Source organism: Cydia fagiglandana, chromosome 14 (genome assembly GCF_963556715.1).
Source record: "Cydia fagiglandana chromosome 14, ilCydFagi1.1, whole genome shotgun sequence".
Classification (NCBI taxonomy): Eukaryota; Metazoa; Arthropoda; class Insecta; order Lepidoptera; family Tortricidae; genus Cydia; species Cydia fagiglandana.
Genome location: NC_085945.1, coordinates 17078261 through 17098969, shown reverse-complemented (window position 1 = coordinate 17098969; position 20709 = coordinate 17078261). Strand labels below are relative to the sequence as shown.

The 20709-nt window shown below is 36.4% G+C and overlaps 1 protein-coding gene across 1 annotated transcript in view; it reads right to left on the bottom strand.

The window, feature by feature from the left end:
- LOC134670942 (transcription factor egl-13) overlaps positions 1-20709 on the bottom strand; it is a 157645-nt gene that overhangs the window by 67120 nt on the left and 69816 nt on the right. The window contains exon 3 of the mRNA XM_063528776.1: positions 17022-17166. Coding sequence (XP_063384846.1) covers positions 17022-17166 — 145 coding nt within the window. The remainder of the gene's footprint in view (positions 1-17021; positions 17167-20709) is intronic.

Genomic DNA, 20709 nt, shown 5'->3' with positions numbered 1-20709 from the left:
AACGTACGGTATTACATAGGATAGAAAGTTACATAGGTACAATTTTGTCGTCCCAAATTGGAATTTCGTATTTGTTCCACCCAGAATGAGGCTTCAAACTAGCAAATGTATCCAAATGTAACGAAAAAAAATGAAATTTAATAAAACTGGGTCCACTTGCGAAAAAAAGGCTTTCGTATTCTAAATTTTTCATAATATTTGACATCTCTTAACAGGCAATTATAAGTGTTCCAAAGTCCAGGTGGGTCATACACTAATTATTAACTAGATAGGATTCGTCAATAGTTGCAATGCAAACACTTTATAACACAATATTAAATCTAGGATACATACCTATTGCCAATATCGTTTTTATATAGACTTAGGTTGTGTTTTTGTTCTTTGTTATTAAAAAAAAACCGGGCAAGTGCGAGTCAGACTCGCGCACCAAGGGTTCCGTACCATAATGCAAAAAAACGGAAAAAGATGCAAAAAAAACGGTCACCCATCCAAGTACTGACCACGCCCGACGTTGCTTAACTTTGGTCAAAAATCACGTTTGTTGTATGGGAGCCCCATTTAAATCTTTATTTTATTCTGTGTTTAGTATTTGTTGTTATAGCGGCAACAGAAATACATCATCTGTGAAAATTTCAACTGTCTAGCTATCACGGTTCATGAGATACAGCCTGGTGACAGACAGAGGGACGGACGGACGGACGGACAGCGAAGTCTTAGTAATAGGGTCCCTTTACCCTTTGGGTACGAAACCCTAAAAAACAATCATAAATGCACGGTAACGGAAAATGCGGCTTGTCTTGACGAATAACACAGGTGAAAATTTATTATTTTAAATTAAAATAATAAATTTTCACCTGTTTTAATATCCGAGATATTATGTATAGGTATAGCTACAATATTGAAGAAATCAAGTAACATTTATTCCAAATGTATTTACAATTTGAAAGCAAAAAAGCTTTCTAGAACTTTATAAATTTTCTAAACAACCCAAAATCCAATTAACTTTTGTCCATGTAATCCAAGTCCATTCTGGCTTTTAATCAACATTTAGTTTTTGTAAGAAAAAGGCGTCAATCACGGCCAATCGAGAAACTAAATACATTCTTTTGATCTTTTGATCAATTAGTTGATAAAGCAGAGCTATATTGTGATAAGTAATTTACTTCATTCTGGCTTTTTTTTTATTTGTTTATTTTTCTTTATTGGAGTAAAATAGTAAATTGGCTAGGACAACTTGGAGCGTAAGAATAACCATTTGGTATATTTTGAAATCAAACACTATGATTACAGGAAAATGTGTAAAATGTGTATAAATTTATAATCGTATTTCTAATGTAAGTTGTAAGGCGCTAAATTATGTAAGGTAAACGTACTAGTGCTCGACATGCTAATGCCCAATAGATAATACCAAGCTGTCACCTCTATTGACAATGACTTAAGTTTCAAGATGACATGTACTGGGACCGCGTCGAGCACCAGTACGTTTACAAACCTTACTGATGAAAATAGAAATTTTACTTTAAAGACAAGTGATAATAGATATACATATATAGATAAGTATATTATGTCTAATCACGCTTACGTTAGATAACATAAATTAAAAATAAGCATATGCACAAATTAGTTACCTATTTGTCGCTATACCAACCCAAAAACACCCTTATTTAAAGTAACGTCAAATAATGAAAACGAATAAATAACTCAAAGTGAAGGTGAAACGTTAATTTATACACCGGTATCACAATAAAATGGGTAACTAGGAGAGTTTCGGGAATGCAATAAAGGAAGCGACGACCGATATACGACATCGAAAATTACGCTGTTAAGGCCAAGAGAAGGTCGGCAAACGAAATATTCACAGAGTAATTTGTGTTAACGAAGTTTTTTTTTATTTATATATTTCTTTTATTTTAATTATAATTATAAAAAACAGGACTTGCCCACGTTTATAACAAAATTACGGGTTAGATTTTTATAATATGTAAAACGATAGATAAAAAGAAGTTAAATTTAAACGAAATTACCATGAATTACAAAATTACCTTGTTTTACAATGTATAAGTATTTAATAATGGTATATTTTTTCGACCTATAAATCTATTTAAGATTTAACAAATGGTATATCGTTGCCTAGTTAAGTATCATAATACCTACCTTTACTTAATTTAAGGCCAGGTTTGGGAGTTAAGCACATTAATTTATTTAGAAATTAATGAATTTTTGTGATTAATTTTTTTAAGTAATAAAAATATGATAAAAACATATTTCATTTCGTTTATAACTAAGCCTAGCCAAAATGAACTTAAAGGAACTGTCAAAGGGACCATCATTCGACACGAGACTGAGAGGTATAATTCATAATATATGCCAACGAAAAGATTTAAGAAAATACGTATCTTCTCCTTAACAAAATCTTTACAAAAGAGTTTTGTTTTCGTATAATGGTCAGTTAGTGATCGCCGCCCCTGACGTCTATTACATAAATCGGGAAACGGTTGACGACTCCTGCTGACAAACGTATGACCACCGCTATTATAGCGGACACGGAAAATGTTGACGACCGCTGCATTTGTTCCGTGAAATAATATGTTTCTAGAAGGTTACGATTATTTAGTAATTTTAATGTATTTTAATTAATGGTTTTAAACTTTTAATGCATTTTCTTTACTTTATTTTATTATTGTTAATTTTTTACAGATTTAAATGATTGAAAATTATTAATAAAAAACAGCAAATATTAATATTAGAAAGCGGTTAGTTTATTAATATATAATGTATAAATAATTTACCTAATTATTAATTATGGCGACCCGGAAAAGAACATAGGGTAGTTGGTCAACAATCATCATCATCAATTCATCATTCCACGCAGGCAAACGGCGCGATTCGGGAAATGAATTAGACATTCACTAGATATGAAAAAGTAACGATATGTGACGTTCCACGACAAAAGGTACCCTATGGCGGTTGGCGCTTACGCTATTATTAACGCCGCTCCAATATTATTGCGGCCATAAGGTACCATTTGCCGTGGAACGTCACATATCTAGTGAATGTCTAATCCATTTCCCGAATCGCGCCGAAAGTTGCAGGCTGAATTTGCAGGCAGTCATTTCTTCGAATTAGTTCGTTGTCGTTGAATTTTTTCCATTTTTCAATAATTCTGGCGGAAATTTCAGTGAAATAAAACTAAGTACAATAAATGATTGTGCGGATTCAGCTGTACAATAAAGAGGATTTATTGTAAGATTTGTTAGTTTGAAACAATTTGACGAGGGATTTGTGTATATACACGTGTGTTGTGTGCTATACGACTTTATCAAAAACTGTGACCTCTTTACGCAAAAGAACCCAAAAGTACATAGTCATATGTGACATTGTCATGGAAAAGTCACCTTATATGTGTCATTGTCACGGAACAGACACCTTATAATGTTGGAGTTGGAGGCGCTTGAACCGCGAGACATTTTTTGGGACAAGTATAATATTGTCAATTTTCTTTAATAACGATACAAATTAGCCATCATTATAAAGCTTCAAACTAAAATATCAAAAAGATAAAGTTGTAAAATTACATATTTCAATAAATAATTATATTAGTCATTAGTTATTGTTATTGACGTGTGCGTGCGTATCAATTTAGTTATCTGTATGATATGATTAGTATGTAGGTACTTAAAGTTTATGTAGTATAAGTAGGTAGGTACTCAGGAAACCCTTACTGTAGGTAAGTACACAGGAAACCCGTTAAAAGCTCCCCGATCGCAAATCATGAAAGTTTATCCCCAAAAATACTTTAGTCACGGCTGAGACATTTACTGATTAACATCAGCAAACAAAACTCAAAATTTACTCAAACAATAATAAAAACCAAAAATCGCTCCAGAAATTGCGACTTAATCCACCGGCCCACCCAACAATAGCGATTAATAATTTTTCACACACAAAAGGTCGTAAACGTCATGATTTGTCCATTAAAATACGACATTTTGTGTTCTGACTAATACGATTTAAAAAAGGAACGCCCGAAATGCAACTGCCGCGCAACGCGTCAAACGTTGAAACGCATCACAAAATAAACGGTCATCCAGCGCCTTCTTGAGAGATCACGTTCCACGCATTATTCTGATGGATTCGATTTTCGAACGCACATTTTCGTTTTTTCCGACAAACTTAATTCTACCACCCGACAAAAATTAGATGACTCTTATGACTTTGAACTTAAGAATGAATTTTGTATGGATTTGTATTGACTAAACGCATGTGTTGTATCATTTTGACCAAGTTAAATTTATCAATCTGAAAAAAACTACGTCAATCTTAATCCCTTGTTATTAAAGTTGAAAATCGAATGATATTTAGTTTAATAACTGATAATAAATTTGAGCAATGTAATGTTCTTGTTTCACGTATTACCAGCGTACGAACAATATGATAAAGTCGTTTCGGAAATCCGCGGCTAAAGTTCGCGAGGGATTTGAAGAATGCACGAACTCTTTGTAATTTTAAAAACCTTTTATTAAGGGCGTGGGAGTTTCTTGAGGGTAACAAAATTACAACGGTTAGTTACAATGTTGCCATATAATCCAAAACCATTGTACAATAATTTAAATACAATACAATGCTCAACGTTTAGGTTTTAAAAACGAAATATCCCTAGAATTATCTAAAGTTTTGTTGTAATATCATCTTCAGTTCGCATTTCAAATAAGTTTTTTTAATGAGTTACTTAATACAATTTTTCGTAAAATTAATTGTGTCTCGGATTAATATTGTCAGAACGGAATGCAACTTATTCCATATGTAATGTAAGTAGGTACGTTCAATGTGTGGACGACAAGAATGACAATACATTTTTTTTGATAAGTACTAGATTGAGATTGTATTTTCAAATCGCTATTGGAATATCTCAAAAAAGAAAAATATTAATGCATTTTCACACAATCTTACAACATTTTTCCTTTCAGTCGAAACCCACAAGTCTTGGCAACGCAATCTGATGGTAGAAAAGCAAGAAATAATTTGTAATACTGAATAAGGAAAAGCGAACTAAAGCTGTATTTTCCGAGGAATTGTAAAGAAAAATGAGCTGAAATCCTATTCAACAACGACTTATTAAATAAATTAACCGCAGCAAAAAGAACTAAGCTCTCATTTGTATGGACAAAGAAGATAATTTCTTAAAACCTGGCGGTATTCTATCGCGTATTCAACGCGCGGCGCGGGGGGAGGGCGGGGAAATAATTGGAAACGGGGTAGGGTGGGGCAGTGTCGATATTTTTATAGGTTTTCAGCTGTTGAAAAAAAAATATATGTACTTATGTGGGAATGGTATAAGCAACATTAAGGAGAACAAATTGACAGATGTGCAAAAATAGGAATGGATAAAAAAATCTGATTATACGGTCCAAATTCATTTTTGCCTTATAGTCCATAAAATGTATCTAAGTGTGAATTATAAAGGGTAATAAGTAAAAACAATGACTGTTTAAAACACGGGTTAAGTACTTTTTATCTGTTAGAATACAGAAAAAGTTTATTCACACTATTTATTTCTTATAAGGCTTAAAATAGTTTATTGTTTCATTCTAAAGTCAGTTATAGTGAGACAAAATAGTAGAGATTAAATTGTTGCCATGTTTAAGCATTTCACGTCAAAAATGTGGCGTAGGTACATAGGAAGTGGCACCCTCAATAATTTTCTACAATTTCTTGACGGACTATAAATCGCAGTCGCGAAAATACCGGAACATCCATCGACATTTCGCATCACTAAGCTGCGTCCCACATCCGACTTTTCATCATTCTCCTTGCCTCGCGGCGCATTGTGGCCGTGGGAACCTTTATTACCCCATAGAAAACCGGTGAAAGCCCAAGAAAAGCATTTGTGCCCTGTATAACACAAAGCCGCTTCAGTGTTGATTTCGTACCGGTACCGGCACCGGTACCGCTTTCAGATATTCTTTTCATTCGGAATTTCCCGATTCGGCCGCGTTTTGTATCGGTAAATGAGTTTCTGTAAAGGTTAATTTACTTTTCAGGCTTTGTGTGTTTCTGTTAGGTGTTTTTGTGTTCATTTATGTTTGTTTTTTGTACAATACGAGGTAGATGAAGGTTCATAAATACGTTATTTGCTATAATTTTCCGGTGAATGGCAGATAATTACTACACCTTATAAAAAAAACAGGCCTATTCGGATTTCGAGATAATCACAAGATATAGAGACGATTTAGAGATCAACTAGATCGACATTAGATATTGACTAGATGTGACTTGGATATCTAATTCATAACTTGTCGAAATCGTTCAAGAGGACCTCCAGAATCGCGGAAACGTCAAATTTGACATATCTATCTTACAAATATCTTTAAATTATCCATATCGTAACTTGTTGATGAAGTTTAGTAGAATTCTAATTCATTTTCCGAATCGAGCCGAAAGTCACCACCACGTCTGTCTGTTTGTATGTTCGCGATAAACTCTAAAACTACTGAACGGATTTTCATACAATTTTTTACCTATCAATAGAGTAATTTTTGTGGAAGGTTTAAGTGTATAATTTGTTAACCCGTGCGAAGTCGACGCTAGTATATAATAAATATTATGGGACAGGCTTACACAAATTGACTAAGCTACAGTCAGCTTAGAAAGGCTTGTAATGTGAGTAGATAACGATATATCACATAGGTACATAGAGAACATCTATTAAAGGCCCGATTCTGATTTTGAAATAGACATCTATTAGATATCTTTTAGACATCACCAAGATACGATAACGATATGTTTAAGATCTAACCTGTCAAATTTGACATTTGCGCGATTCTGGAGATACTCTTGAACGATTTCCACAGGATATGACTTAGAGATCCAATTGACATCTAATAGATATCTTACTCTATCTAACGTATGTAAGTGACACTGATTGCCCGAAAGAGAACTATAGTTGATATCTAAACTATAACGTATCTAGAATGGATCTAGTGCGTGTCGTCTCTTGTGAATATCTTGAAGTTCGAATACGGCAGTATGACTCAGGAACAAAGTCCAGTGCTCATCACGCAAATAAACACCCTTATAGGGATTTGAACCCGGGACCATCGGCTTTATAGGCAGGGTGAAACTTTGAAATCATCTTACTATTCCCAGGTCCACTTACATATTAGCCATTCAAGTCCAAGACACCTAGGGTTGCCATACGTCCGGATTTGTCCGGACATGTCCGGATTTTTGACCCTTTGTCCGGATTGCGGCCGGACTTGGCATGTGTCCGGATTTTTAGGAATGACCTTATAAAAAATAAAATGCGTGCCCGAGGAGGGGGCTACGGGATCGGGCGAAGGGAAAGGGAAAAGTAGATCCACGGACCACGATACAGTACACCGCAGAGAGCAGCGCACCGCCGGAGCGTCGTTCAAGCTACGCCAAATCTCTGCTACAAGAAATGTCCGAATTTTTAGGGTGATGTCCAGATTTTTATCAGGACATTTAATTCTTCCATATGGCAACCCTAATAAAGACACCGTACACATAGCAAAGTTTTAATTATTAATACAGAACGGCTTCTTTTTTTTAACTTCTCAACTTCCGCGGGTAACTAAGCGTACACTATTTAATTATGGAACACCCCCACCTCTGGGGGGGTTAAGAGGGGGTTAAAATATAATTTTCTCAAAGGTTCCTTCTCGAGTGACTTAGTCTTTGTGGAGTGGTCAGAGAGAAATACTGAAATCACTTTTATGTTTTTGTGACACGTTAATTTCGCTATTTAGGTTTAAATGGAAAAGCGTAATAAAAGTCCTGTTGTATTTACTTAAGAAGAAGAGATTTTATGTAAGTAAATAAATTAATATCTGGGAGGCCGAGATTTGCTCGGAAAACGTATAAAAACTCAAAAAAGAAGCCGGGGCGGGTCGCTAGTTATGAATACTTAAGATTCCAAAGTTGTAAGCCTCGGACCAACAATACCAACATTGGCCCAACACAGCGAGCTTATAATCTCGAGCCATTAGGCGACGCACGATTTCACCTTTGTCGTCGGTAGCGACATCTGCAAATAGCTCGCATTAATCTGGTACTATCGAGCTTTTACTCTATTTCGTATATTCCATTTCATTTACCATGGCGGGATTCCACTTGAAATTTTAAAGAAAATCAACTATTTCATACTATTGAAAATTCTTAAGACGAAACAGGAGCTGAGTTTTAAATATTTTAGGTAAATATATCCGTCTCGCTAACGGAAGCGGCACCTATAAGTAGTGCGATAAGAACAAGGCGAAAAATCCTGCGTAAAAATCTCAAAAATCGAGGTTTCGTACTCCTCTGTTTCCTCCTCCAAAACTTAACCAATCGTAACCAAATTTGAAAATCTAAATGATTATGGATTATGAAATTATCTGTGTCGGACCGTTTTGCTTTTTTGGCTAATTGATATCAGTTTTGAATGCCACGCCTCTCATTGCGGCATAGTCAATTAGGCCATTTTGGCCATTTTTGAAGGGCTCTAGCGCCTTAATAAACAAAAATATCAAAAAAAGCAAAACGGTCCGACACAAATATTGACAATATTAATCTGTGTTGAAAAAATCATTGCTCTAGCATCAAAAACCACGGAGGAAAACGAGGAGTACGTTTGTATGGAGAAATGACCACTCCTGTTGGCTCTTAATCTTTGCGCATGTAACGACCCTGGATTTGAGGTGTCCAATTGTCCATAGAATATAATGGACGTTCACCGGTTATTATGCTTTATTTTCCATTGCCACAAAATAAATCCCATACAGGTATCAATCCTTTGTTGTATTTAATTCACTCTGTAGCTGTGTTTCTCGTGTTTTTATTTCTATGTACAATAAAGTATATACATACATACATATATAAATCGTGTTCACATGTAGCTAATCGATATAGCCTAATGACAGCACTATTAGTTAACTAGCGTCCTGATTGGCTCGCCTCATTTGTTCCAACCTGCTCATACATTCACACGACTAGTGCAAGCGACAAGTCGACTTGTAGATCAACAAGTGTATAAACCAAGTTAATTCTGCACAGACTATGATATGACATAGTGGCCATGGCCGTTACTGCATGTAATAAAAAAGTGTTTAAATTTAACCCTTAAATGCATAGTGTTGCCAAATGTCTACAAACCATTAGACAGCTCACAGTTTTAAAATAAAAAGGCTTATACGTTCTTGAACGCACCTTTATACCAAACGTCAAGTAATAGGGTGATGATTTAAGGGTTAAATTTACGCAATATTTTTAATTTATAAAAATTACATTCGTTTTAAGACGACAAGTCGGCAAACTTGGAAAAATCCACAAGTTGATAATTTTTAGTATGTGATTATGAACGGTTCTTTCGGGGTAAGTATGTAATAATTTTATATTTAAAAACTTCATCATAGGTAGGTATATCACAAATAGTGTACCTTTCTAATGGTAGTAAAAAAATCATTTATAATAATTTTAATTCAACTTCTAACACTGATTTCGCATTGAAAATCGAAGTTATATTTTTTTACTTATTTTCCTAGAAACGGCAAACAATTATGTGATACATATATACATTTCAGGCAAAGAGAAAATATCATGCATTTAAGGGTTAAACTCTAATAGCTGTCAAAAGAGTTGAATATCATATCCGTCATATATGCCGCTTCGTATGCGGTAAAGGGTTAATTAAAGTCGAAATCTGACATCCGTCATTGACACTTTAAGCGTGACGTCACGTAGTAGCCGTCGATATACCTATATATCGTGGCCACTTTTTTATAGTTTTCGCTATGCATAGATAATTGTTACATTTGTTACCCGCTTACCATTATTAAAATTCAACTTGTAGGTATCGTCATTTCTTTTAAAGTACACATGATGCTCCATTACGACACCCTGTGCTATAATAAGCACATTACGTAACTACGTCGAAAATTTAAAGGTCTATACGTACTGGAAAACGTTGCACGATACACGTGCGAATAAGCAATTAAATAACTATATGGATAAACTTACTGGTTTGTTCGAGAGCATAAAGCGATCGCAATGTTTCAGCTTGCAATACATTACCTGCTCACTGTTTAACCATTCAAACTAAGCACTTAATGCCCTGCACAAATTAAAAGCACCGACTTATCTTAACTACAATTTTAATGTACGAGACGAATTATAAACCCTAGTGATGGCGTGGGTTAGTACTCGGTATTTATTCTAGAGAATAAATATTTTGACACAACATTAAAAATCCGTTAAATCACCCAAATCCATCTAAAATCTCCCAACCGAGGAGAGTATTTTCAAAAGGGCTTATTTCTCCATGGATACCATACAAAGATAAGATCTTTGGAAAAGACACTCCTCAACTATGGTCAACAAGTTCATTTGAATATGTTCGTGTAGGTTTGATTATTATTTGAAGGACGGAGTTCCAAGGTCAAATATTTTTATCAATGGGAGAAAAATCCCTGTAAAAAAAGGAATTTGTACCTACTAGTACCTTCTTAAGTACTTAGTTACGCATTGAATTGTGTTTCAATGTATGTATATATAGTCACTTTATTGCATATAAACAGGTTTAAAACACACAATAACAACAGTTTAAACAGATTTTAAAGTAACAGAGGTAGGTCGGTACCGGTACCTACTATATTAATAATTGCCCACAAAGATCTTACATATTAATAATATTATTTACATATTCCGAACAAAAGCTGATTTCATCTACCGATAAAGAATAGCGAAGGTATTGATACAGTTTTAGATATGAAAATCGTTTCCTATAAATAGTATAAATTATGCCAATACACTCATATGCCCAATTTATAACACGGCACAACTAGTCGATTAAGATCGTAATCAGATTGATCAGATTCAGATTTCTATCTAAACTAAGTCAAAATATTTCGTAAAGTACCTTAAAGACAATAAAAACAAACGTTCATTTACATAAAATAACAGTTGAAATCCAGTTGATCTTTAAAAAATAGTTTTTATAGTTTTATCGATACTTCGTTACATCACTAGCTAATGAAACTGGAAGCTAATAAATGGAAGAATGAAATCCCTATTGCGAAATTCGACGAGACCGCGGCACTAAACCGGAAAACCGGTCGGAAAATACTCGATATGAAAACCCACCTCTACGATAATGTTGCCAGTTTAAAATTAAAAATAGAACATTTTATTACCTTAACGCATCTTATAACTGGCCGGTAATAAAATACCATTTATATTTTAAAATGAAAACGCGCAGCGAATGGAAGAAAAGCTTAGCCACAATAGGCGTGTCCGATTTTCATTCGCATTGTGCTAGACAGCAACGGCTATACACCGTCCTTTTCTAACAAAGACGCCGGCGAGATGGGTAACAGAGATAGTCGTCACAATAGACAATTGTTATCCCCACCGCTTGGGATTCGTGCCCTAGTGAAATTTATGTCCGCGAATTCCGTTCGTATTTTGAATTATATATACATGGTTAGAAGGTAGATAATCCCTTGTCACAGGAAGTGGTTTTATGTGGCCAATAATTTGATTCGCGCTTTATCATTGGGAAGACAATAGTATAGGTATTCTGTGTAGGAAGTGGGTTAGGTGGCGTAGGCGTTGCCAGCGATCTATTCTTGTAGAATAATTAGAAATGTCATGCGCAACCTGTCACTCAGTTATACGATTTCATTTTCTATTTAAATTTTGAAAAGAAAAACGCGTTATAATAACGTAGTCGTCGCCAGAGAATTGTAAGTGTAAAAAAATATTACAGCTCGGGTAATAATAGTTTGGTATTTCAGGATTTAACAATAATTTCTACCGTGACATTAAATCAGAAAACGGTCGAATTCGAAATTCAACATTCGTTTTCACGCGTAGTGACGTGACACGCGCGACACTTGCCGGTTTTTTAATATCGCCTTTTTATTTTTTAATCAAAAACCTTGTCAACACATGTCCGCGCGGTCCTCTAGTTTTCTTTCACCAACTAATTGGTCTGACACTAACCCCAGCAGGAAATATTTTTCAAGAGCGGTTTTTTATACTGAACTTGTTGACACACGATTTTAGCCGCAGTCGGACGATTAAATTTAATGAAAATGACACCTTTAAAAGATGTGTGTTCAGCTCGGGGTTAATTATTTGATGTGAATGTCTTTGACGTTGATGTTTTACTTGAAACTAGACGTTTTAGTTACATTTATTTTAGTTCCGTGCGTCCATGTTAAAATAAAACGAAATATCAAAGCATCCACAAACCAGTCATGGCAAAAAATGTCTATGAGAGCATTGGAAAAGATGGCCGACGTTAATTCGTTTGTTTTAAATTTTTGAAAAGAGAACGCTCAATGAGTCGCGTCCCCTGATTGTCAATTAACGACATCAAACGGGCTTTTTGCGAATTAAGCGTCCGTTTGTGTTTTTTTTTCAGCGAGCACGAGCGTGGATGCGTTTCGTTTTCATATTTCCGTTTGTCTGTTGTCTATGGGCGTTTATGTATGGAATCCCTCCCTTTGTCGATGTATTTAACGGAGTGCTTTCAGATGAAAATTACTTTCGGTTCGCTTTTGTGGGGGCAGATGAGACTTGTGCGATTGGTTATGAAATGTTCTGTGATGTTTTGTTTGTGAGCAATTAGTGTTATTTAATGACTCCTACGTAATAATTATAGCTAATATGACGATGGAAATAATGGGAATGATAATGAATACAAAATATATTTATGTTTATGGGCAAAACACTTCAAAAACGACTTAAAAAACGCATACGCAATGTGTATTTTTTCATTTGCATGGAATATTGTGTAAGTAGTTTACTTTTTAACAATTGTTTGTTTGTTTCTTTCTTTGTTTTTATCAATAAAATAAATAATTTACTTTTTAACATACACTCATTTATTTATATGTAAATATTTTCGCCAGTATAAGCACTTGATGGCTTTGTCTTAAAAGTTAATAAGTAAAATCTAGTTAGGTATTTATTGAGCAGAAACAGTTTGCAGACAAACGATACAAAATGGTTAAGAATGAAGGAATAGTGGGAAAACTCACTGTCACGGGCGAGACTCGAACTCGCGACTCCGGTATACCAGCCCGCCGCTCTAGCCGCCGCGCTGAGCTGCCGAGACTTACCCATTGACAGCGAATATTTCCACCATATCTTTTGTATGCGTCTCAGGGTCTCATGCCCTTTCGTTTTACATTGTGTTGTATTAAATATAGGTAGCTATACTCATAATTTATGTACCAAAAATACCAGATCACTAATAAAACCTAAAAAAATTAAATAAAACAGGCCCGCTATCATTTTCGGCTTTGAAAACTGTTCGGCTGCGTATTATAGGGCGGCGCAACAAAGACACTCTCATACTAATGAATGGCAGATAAAAACCCGAACAACACTCGATCACGGCACGGCGCAGGGCTGTCGGTTGTTGGATTTTGATTACATCTGTATTTTACAAATGCTATTTCAATTTATTTCAAGATAAAAAAACATGTCATTACCTATGAAATTAGATACATTAGGTAAGCTCAAAAAGTTACAGATATTTGTTATACCTATACAACACAACGGGTAAACTAAATATGTGGACAAATCTTCAAGATTCATTTTTAGCTTAAAGTTTAAAACTTGGAAAATATAGATCCAATAACAATTCGATCATAGAATGTTCAAAAAGCTTTACCTGTTATTGTTTAAAAGAGCTTGTGAACTTTTAAATAAATTTTTTTGAAGAGTTTTCTCAAAGTATAGGCATAGGCCCTTGTTAACAAACCGCCTTGATGCATCAATGTCATATTTTATTTTCTGTGAAAACTTGTCTAAAAACAGTTTAAGGCACAGTATGTATAAGTTACTCTATGGTTTACTTGCTAGCTTAGTGCTGCACTCTGGCGGTAGAACACTGCAGTAATACCCCCTATTGCGGTTGCGTGAAGGTCTAAAAGAGAAAAGCTTTTTTCTGTTTTTCAGGTTTGGAAGCACACAATTTCAATAACAAACAATCGGCAGCCCTACAATAGTGGAGCAAATTGAAGAGTTCCATAGACGCGCTGCAAATGGGAGCGGCTAATGGCGGCTTGCATTCGCGCGCTTTTAGGGTCCCGTGAGGTTCCCAAGGGGGAGGCCTTATGTTTCTGCAGTGGACGTCTTATGGCTGAGATGATGATGAGGTTCCCAACCGCTCGAAGGCAGCACCACCGCAGGCGTGGCTCACTCCGCGATTTCGTCGCTTTGCTACAGGTAGCTAAAAGTACATCCGTTCCACCCCAATTTTGGGGAAAGCCATAAGCCGCGCGTGGCGCTGTCGCCACCTAGCGGCCATATCTGTGATGATCGTAACAGACGCGTTTTGTTAGAGAGTGAGTCTTCTGAATAGAAACTTCTCTACTTAGTACTATTATTTATTCTGTGACCACCGGCAGTTGTGCAGATCCTTGAGAAGGATGAGTCATACCGCTAGTAGAGTTGCGGTACAGTCGCCATCAGACATATCAGAGCGGCCAAGGCGATTATAAATATCTGAGCACGCCTCTATTGTCAAGGCGTTAAAGTGCGTGTTCAGATATTGTGAATACCTGGGCCGCTCCGATATATCTGATGGCGACTGTAAGTAGTGCGGCTTCCAAATCGGGGAGCGATCTTTCGAACCCTGGCTCAAACCAGGGCGTTTCCGGGAACTTATGGCATTTAATATTTATCAGTCGCTTTTATGCAAACGAAAACATCGAGATGATCTTCTGTTGCTAAACGCAATAAGGCTTACCTGAAAGATGGCAGTAGTTGTCATAAAAACTAATGCATGCGCTAATTCGTGGGATTAACTAGGTCAACGAGCAGACCCTAGAACCCCTCCTTTGTTGGATATCGACAATTGGTTGATTCTGAATGAAATGATAACTCAATCAAAGAGGAAATTAAATTAACTGTCAAACTCAACGCAACTTAACAACGACGTATGCCACCTAGGAAGCATTTTAGACAACATGTTTTCTGAAACCTTACATTTTCACGAAGGTACGTCAAATACAGTAGCAAAAACCTCCGCACACGACACAGACTCTCGCTTAACGTTTTTTTTCAAACTCGTCCCTTTGTTGACGTTCGAATTTCGAATGGATTCGAAATAGGCGTTCGATACAGCCGGGTAATTCTCTTTTTTCCACTTTGTTTGCAGCCAGACTGTTTTGTGAGAGTGCCATTATGAATTCTGTGTGTTGCCGGTTTTTTATTTAGAAAAACAGCGGCGAATACATTTTAAAATAGATATCGATATATATTATATTTTTCTATTCATAGCATATTTAATCTAATTAAGTTCCGCTTGATAATCTAATCCTACTTTTCAACCAAACCATTATGAATACTTTGCGTTGCCGGTTTTCCTTAAAACCGAAGATAGAGCGCAATTAAAAACCGGTATTAACATTAACCGTATTTGTCAAGCACTAATAGAGATTGTAAATTCTTTGGCACTAGATTTAATATTCGAATTAGATGTTAACGACATTATAATTTGGTGTCGAATGGTAATATGTGATATATTATAGACTACTTCGCGAATGCATATTAAGTTATTGCATCAAGTCACGCTTAAAGATTTATTATCTATAATTTAATAAAATAAAAAAATGTTACAAATTTGTTTACAGATAGAAGAGATTTATTTTTATCACTGCCATTCATCATCACATCATATTTTTATAAAATATTAACGTCTATGGTGACACACTCTTCGTCCACTTCCACGCTTTACTGCAAAGACTGTGCACAATTATCTTGGTCCGACTCGAAATAATTTGCACCGACTTGACCAAAACAAAGTATGTGTCATTAGAAACGCCATATTTTCATAGAAATTTGACATTAACGATGACATTTTCACACTTTGTCATTGCTAATATGTACTTTGTTCAACCATAACAAAACATGTTTTATGCCAAAAAACACCCATAAAAATCCGTTAACACAAACTGTTTTAAAATTCGAACGTCGCCCGAATTATAGATTCCAATTTCGAACACTCGAGAGGCGTCCGTTGACTTGAAAGCAACAAAGACAATTTGAAAAGAGAATTGGCGCGTAACTAACCTAATTTGTAAAAGGGTAAACAAATGGAGAGGGGACCCTCGGACATTGGGTTATTTAAATCTTTGTCTGGGGTCTTATTGTGCTTCTCAGTGTTGGTTTGGGTTTGTTTGGAAATGCTGCAAAAGAACATGTACGAATTAGATGTCTATATTGATGACTATATTTTACCACTCACATGCTTGATATTTTTCAGGGACCTCTATTATTATAATAAAACAAGGGTGACAGCTGGTAGCTACAGTTACCAAAAGCATGTGAGTGGATAGCTTGTATTTCTCAGTTCCGAATATGAAAGTCTAGGTGTAAATAGGGTAAATCATAAATGTGTTGTATAGAAAAGGTGTAGCTTGGCTATGTGATAACAGCCGAAAGATAGGTAGGATTTACACCTTTGTCTGTGACGTAGTCTAGTTTAGTGTCTTTGCTGTTGTGGCAAAGTCTATTTCAGGTTGGAATTAGTGGATCTGATATTAGCTCTAGCCTTTGCTCTAGGAATACGGGTGTGGCATACGGCGCAGAACATCTCGGATCTCCGAGAGATCACCCCGAAGTCCCACTCACATCAACGGTTTGATAGGATTCCTTGAGGAGTTGGACTGGCAGGACTAGCCAACCCCCATCCCCTTCACGCAACATAGGCGCCAGTCTTCGAGTTGCAGAAAATTGTCCGGACTACTACCCTCGTAAGGCCCCGCGTATTTGGACAAGTACAAATTAAATTCGAGTTATAAACTCTTATATTTAGAAATAAAAGAAAGTTCCAAATTCAAAAGCGCTAAAATTGGCTTTGGTCTTACGAGGATTAAAATACAATAGCCGGTCCATAGTTTGGACATGCTCAGCTAGCAATTTTTATGACGATCTACACGCTTGTCAGAGTGATACTTGTAGCAAAGGTCCACAAACTTGGTTGAAGGTATTATGTAACGCCTTACCTTAGCATGCTCCTGCTGCGCTAACAGCTGCTCTCGCACCATCTGGAGCTGTAGGATCATCTCCGACAGCTGTCTTTCTTTCTCCAGCACACTTTCGCCTGCCAACGCCTGGATTGCTGCCGCGTCTAACACTCCTCGTCTGTCGCTGTGGGCAAGAAGAACATATATAGGTAAATTTATTTAGAAAAAGATAAAACATTGATGTAAGGATTTTTCTCCGGTTAGTGATATAGATCGGCTCGGGCCCGGGCCAAGTCCTCGGACACTTCATTTTCTATAGAAAGCATCACGTGATCAGTTGATCACCGAATGTAATCAAAACTGAATGCAAGCTCTATTTCAGTACAAATAGAAAAAATAATAAAATGTCGTTCAGTTTCTGTCTACCTGGACCACAGGACAATGCGACTTATCAAGTTATCACGTCTAATCTATCTACCTATAAGGCATATTATGGATGGCTTCATCCACGTGATAAAATAACTGTCACTTTTTAACACCGCTGGATAGAAAGTGATGGGCATCATTTTATCACGCTGTCACGTAGAGAAGAATGACTATCATATCTGATAATATAGCAAATGATAACATAGCAATTATACCGCCTTCAGGAGACATAAGTTTCGGTATTAACACACACGTAATTATGCACCCGGCTGAATTATGCATGACAACTAGTTTTCAGCGCTGCCGTAATACCAACAAAGATGTACATGCAACTTGGGCTTTCTAGGATAACTACTACCGGTAGTCGAAGGGAACTCGAATGCAATGTTTCGTTATTCGTATATTTGGAGAGAAGAGAAATATAGAAGGCGCAATTACAGTAAGTACGTCGTTTCTGGGTCGACTGTCACGCTACTGGATAGAATCCGAAATCAGTATGACAGAAGAAGTTTCAAGATTGTCCCGATTATCGAAAAGGCCAAGTAGAATCGCTTAAGATGGTCCAAAGGCGTTCAGAAGACCATATGGTGAAGCTTGCCCTAGAACTGCCAACCACTACACGGAACTCAGGCAGACCACCTACCACCTGGTGGACGACGGTTTAAAAAGACCTAAAAGAAGCTCATTTAAACAAATTTAAACAAAGACGTAGCACAAGACCGCTAGATGGAAATTGAGGACAAGGAAAGTCCAACCCCAAGTAAATGTCTAAAACACAACAAAACAGGTCACAGGAAACAGGTCTAGCAGGAAGAAGAAGTTTCTGGGTCGATTGCCGCTTAAAACAATGTCGCTTAGACAACTGTCAGTGCTAGGCTATCCCAATCATACTGTGATTTGGCAACCGGATTATGTGAACGACAAAACCAAGGGTTACGGTTTATCCATTACTTGATTTCTTCTTTCTAAATTTCATTAAGATCATCATCATCAACCCTTGCGAGAGTAGGGTTTCAAATTTCTTGGGCAGCAAAATAAGTGGAATAAATGCCCTCTTCTTCTCCGTTGTATTACTTTTGGCAGAGCAGTCGTGGTCACGTTGAACGACGAACGATTCTACGCCAGTTCTCCCTGGCAGATGCTTCTCTGGCACATGTGCTAAGTGAGGTGTTGGTAATCTGATCCGTCCAACGCATTGGGGAACGTCCTCTTGACCTACAGCCATTGACCCGTCCCTGAAGAACAAATCTCTCCATGGCCTGCTCTCCACCTCATAAATGCCCTCATCGACTCACAAATCCTTTAAAATTGACAAAGGTAATAGATCTAAGGAAGATACAGTGAGAAATTCGGCCATCTTTCTAGCTCACTTTACGTTTAAGGGTTCCGTAGTAAGGGTTCCATAGAGCCACGACAAACAGCGAGGCACCGCGGCTGAATTATTAATGCCGCGTCTCTTGCTGCAGCCGATGGGCTTTGTACGGAGACACGCAAAAATATGGGTTGTAGGGTAGGTATTTCCATTCAAAATAAATACCCATTGCAATTATTACATTATATGAAAATTTTCGGCCATAACTCTGTTGTATTGTAAGCTAGATTTACGAAGTCTGTATCATCTGATAGCAAATTTCGTAATCATTGACCACCCAAAACAGAAACACCGTAAAGTAATTGGAACTATTTTAAACATTTGTTTCACAAACAAGTTTCTTTAACCACTCGCTAACTTATAATTTGGTCTCTTATTTAATAGCTATCTATTGTAATATTGTCATCGTCATAGTCTCGTCATCTCGAATGCAGCATGTAAAAGAAAATCTTAAAGTAAACCAGTAAAACACAGCAAGTAATGTTTAAAACGGTGACCCAAACAGGAAACAAAAGAAATCATAAACGTTTACACGCAAAGCAAGGGGAAATTATCCATTTCGTATTCTTAAGTTAATTGATTTAAACGGAGCCAAATAAGACCTTTCCCAGCCTTGGGCACAATGGTCCTAACCTGTACTGGCCTTTCTCCCAAAGTACAGTTAAGACATTTTTATTGACTTGCAAAAACGACGAAGGTTTTAATGAGTCATATACTTTTCCTTCTTTCCTTGTTTTATTCATCTATTCGCTTCTTTTGCTTTTCTTCCTTTTCTATATTCCTTAAAAACATTTGCTATTTCGGTAACATTTTTATGTCACAGTCCCTTGAAAAGTGTTTAATTATGAACATAAAAGTGACATTCCTGGGGTTCAGCATCCATACTCTTACATGATCGCTCAGGCGGGTATGCTTATTTGCCACAAAAGTAATAAACCATGCTTATGGCTTTCAAAACATGCTGCAGACTGTACGATCTCAGTAAACTCATGCATTGTTTCAACTCGATAAGAACTGACGTTCCGAAAACGAGACCCGAACCGGTCTACAACCAAGAACGTCCTAACCGCCAACCATTTCCATAACCATTACTCTCTTTTCCGACAAGTAATGGGGCTAATTAACTCGGTTAACTGTTTAACTGTTCGGTTATTCTTCGGTTCATTGTGTGCGTGAGTTACAGATTTGCACTTGTTTTTTTGAGTAACGTTTTCTTGTTTTGAGTTCATTCCTTTTTTGGGGCTTACCACTATCGGTGCCCCTTTTTTCTTTGCAATGAGTAAACTAACCCTAATTTTTTCATGAATTACATCATTGGTAACGGGGTTTGATGTACACTGGTGTTTTCAAGTAGCGCCTACCACAGACACATGCCTCAATAGCCATAATTTAATAATGACATGCAATGCATAGGACGCAAGACGAAATCAAGAATGCTTTACCTAAACTATACCTACCTATTGTTTGACATGTTCACTAGAACAATAGGTCATGAATGCGGTATAATCACACTAAAGTTATTTAAACTAATTATTGTGGTGTTTCAACATTACAATATTTAAAAATAATTGAATACCTATTACAAATATTTTGATTTCTCTATAATCATTAAATTATTTTCTTCGGACGGGTGAAAATACAAAAAATAAGATCGCGCAAAAATGAACAATCGGCTGTCAACAATGTCAACATTGCTAATGGCGCCATCGTCTCGATGTCACTCTGACGTTTATTTTCTTGCTCACTGAACTGACGCCGACTATTGCGATTTATTGTGATGTACTTGTAATCGATACTATTTATAAGCAAAATTGAGACGTTGAAGAATAGAGAGCGAGGTATTTTGTTAAAATAAAGTAAGTAAGTCCCTACACTACATCAAAGTAAGTAAATCGATTGCTCTGTGCGGTTGTGTTAATTTTGTGGTTT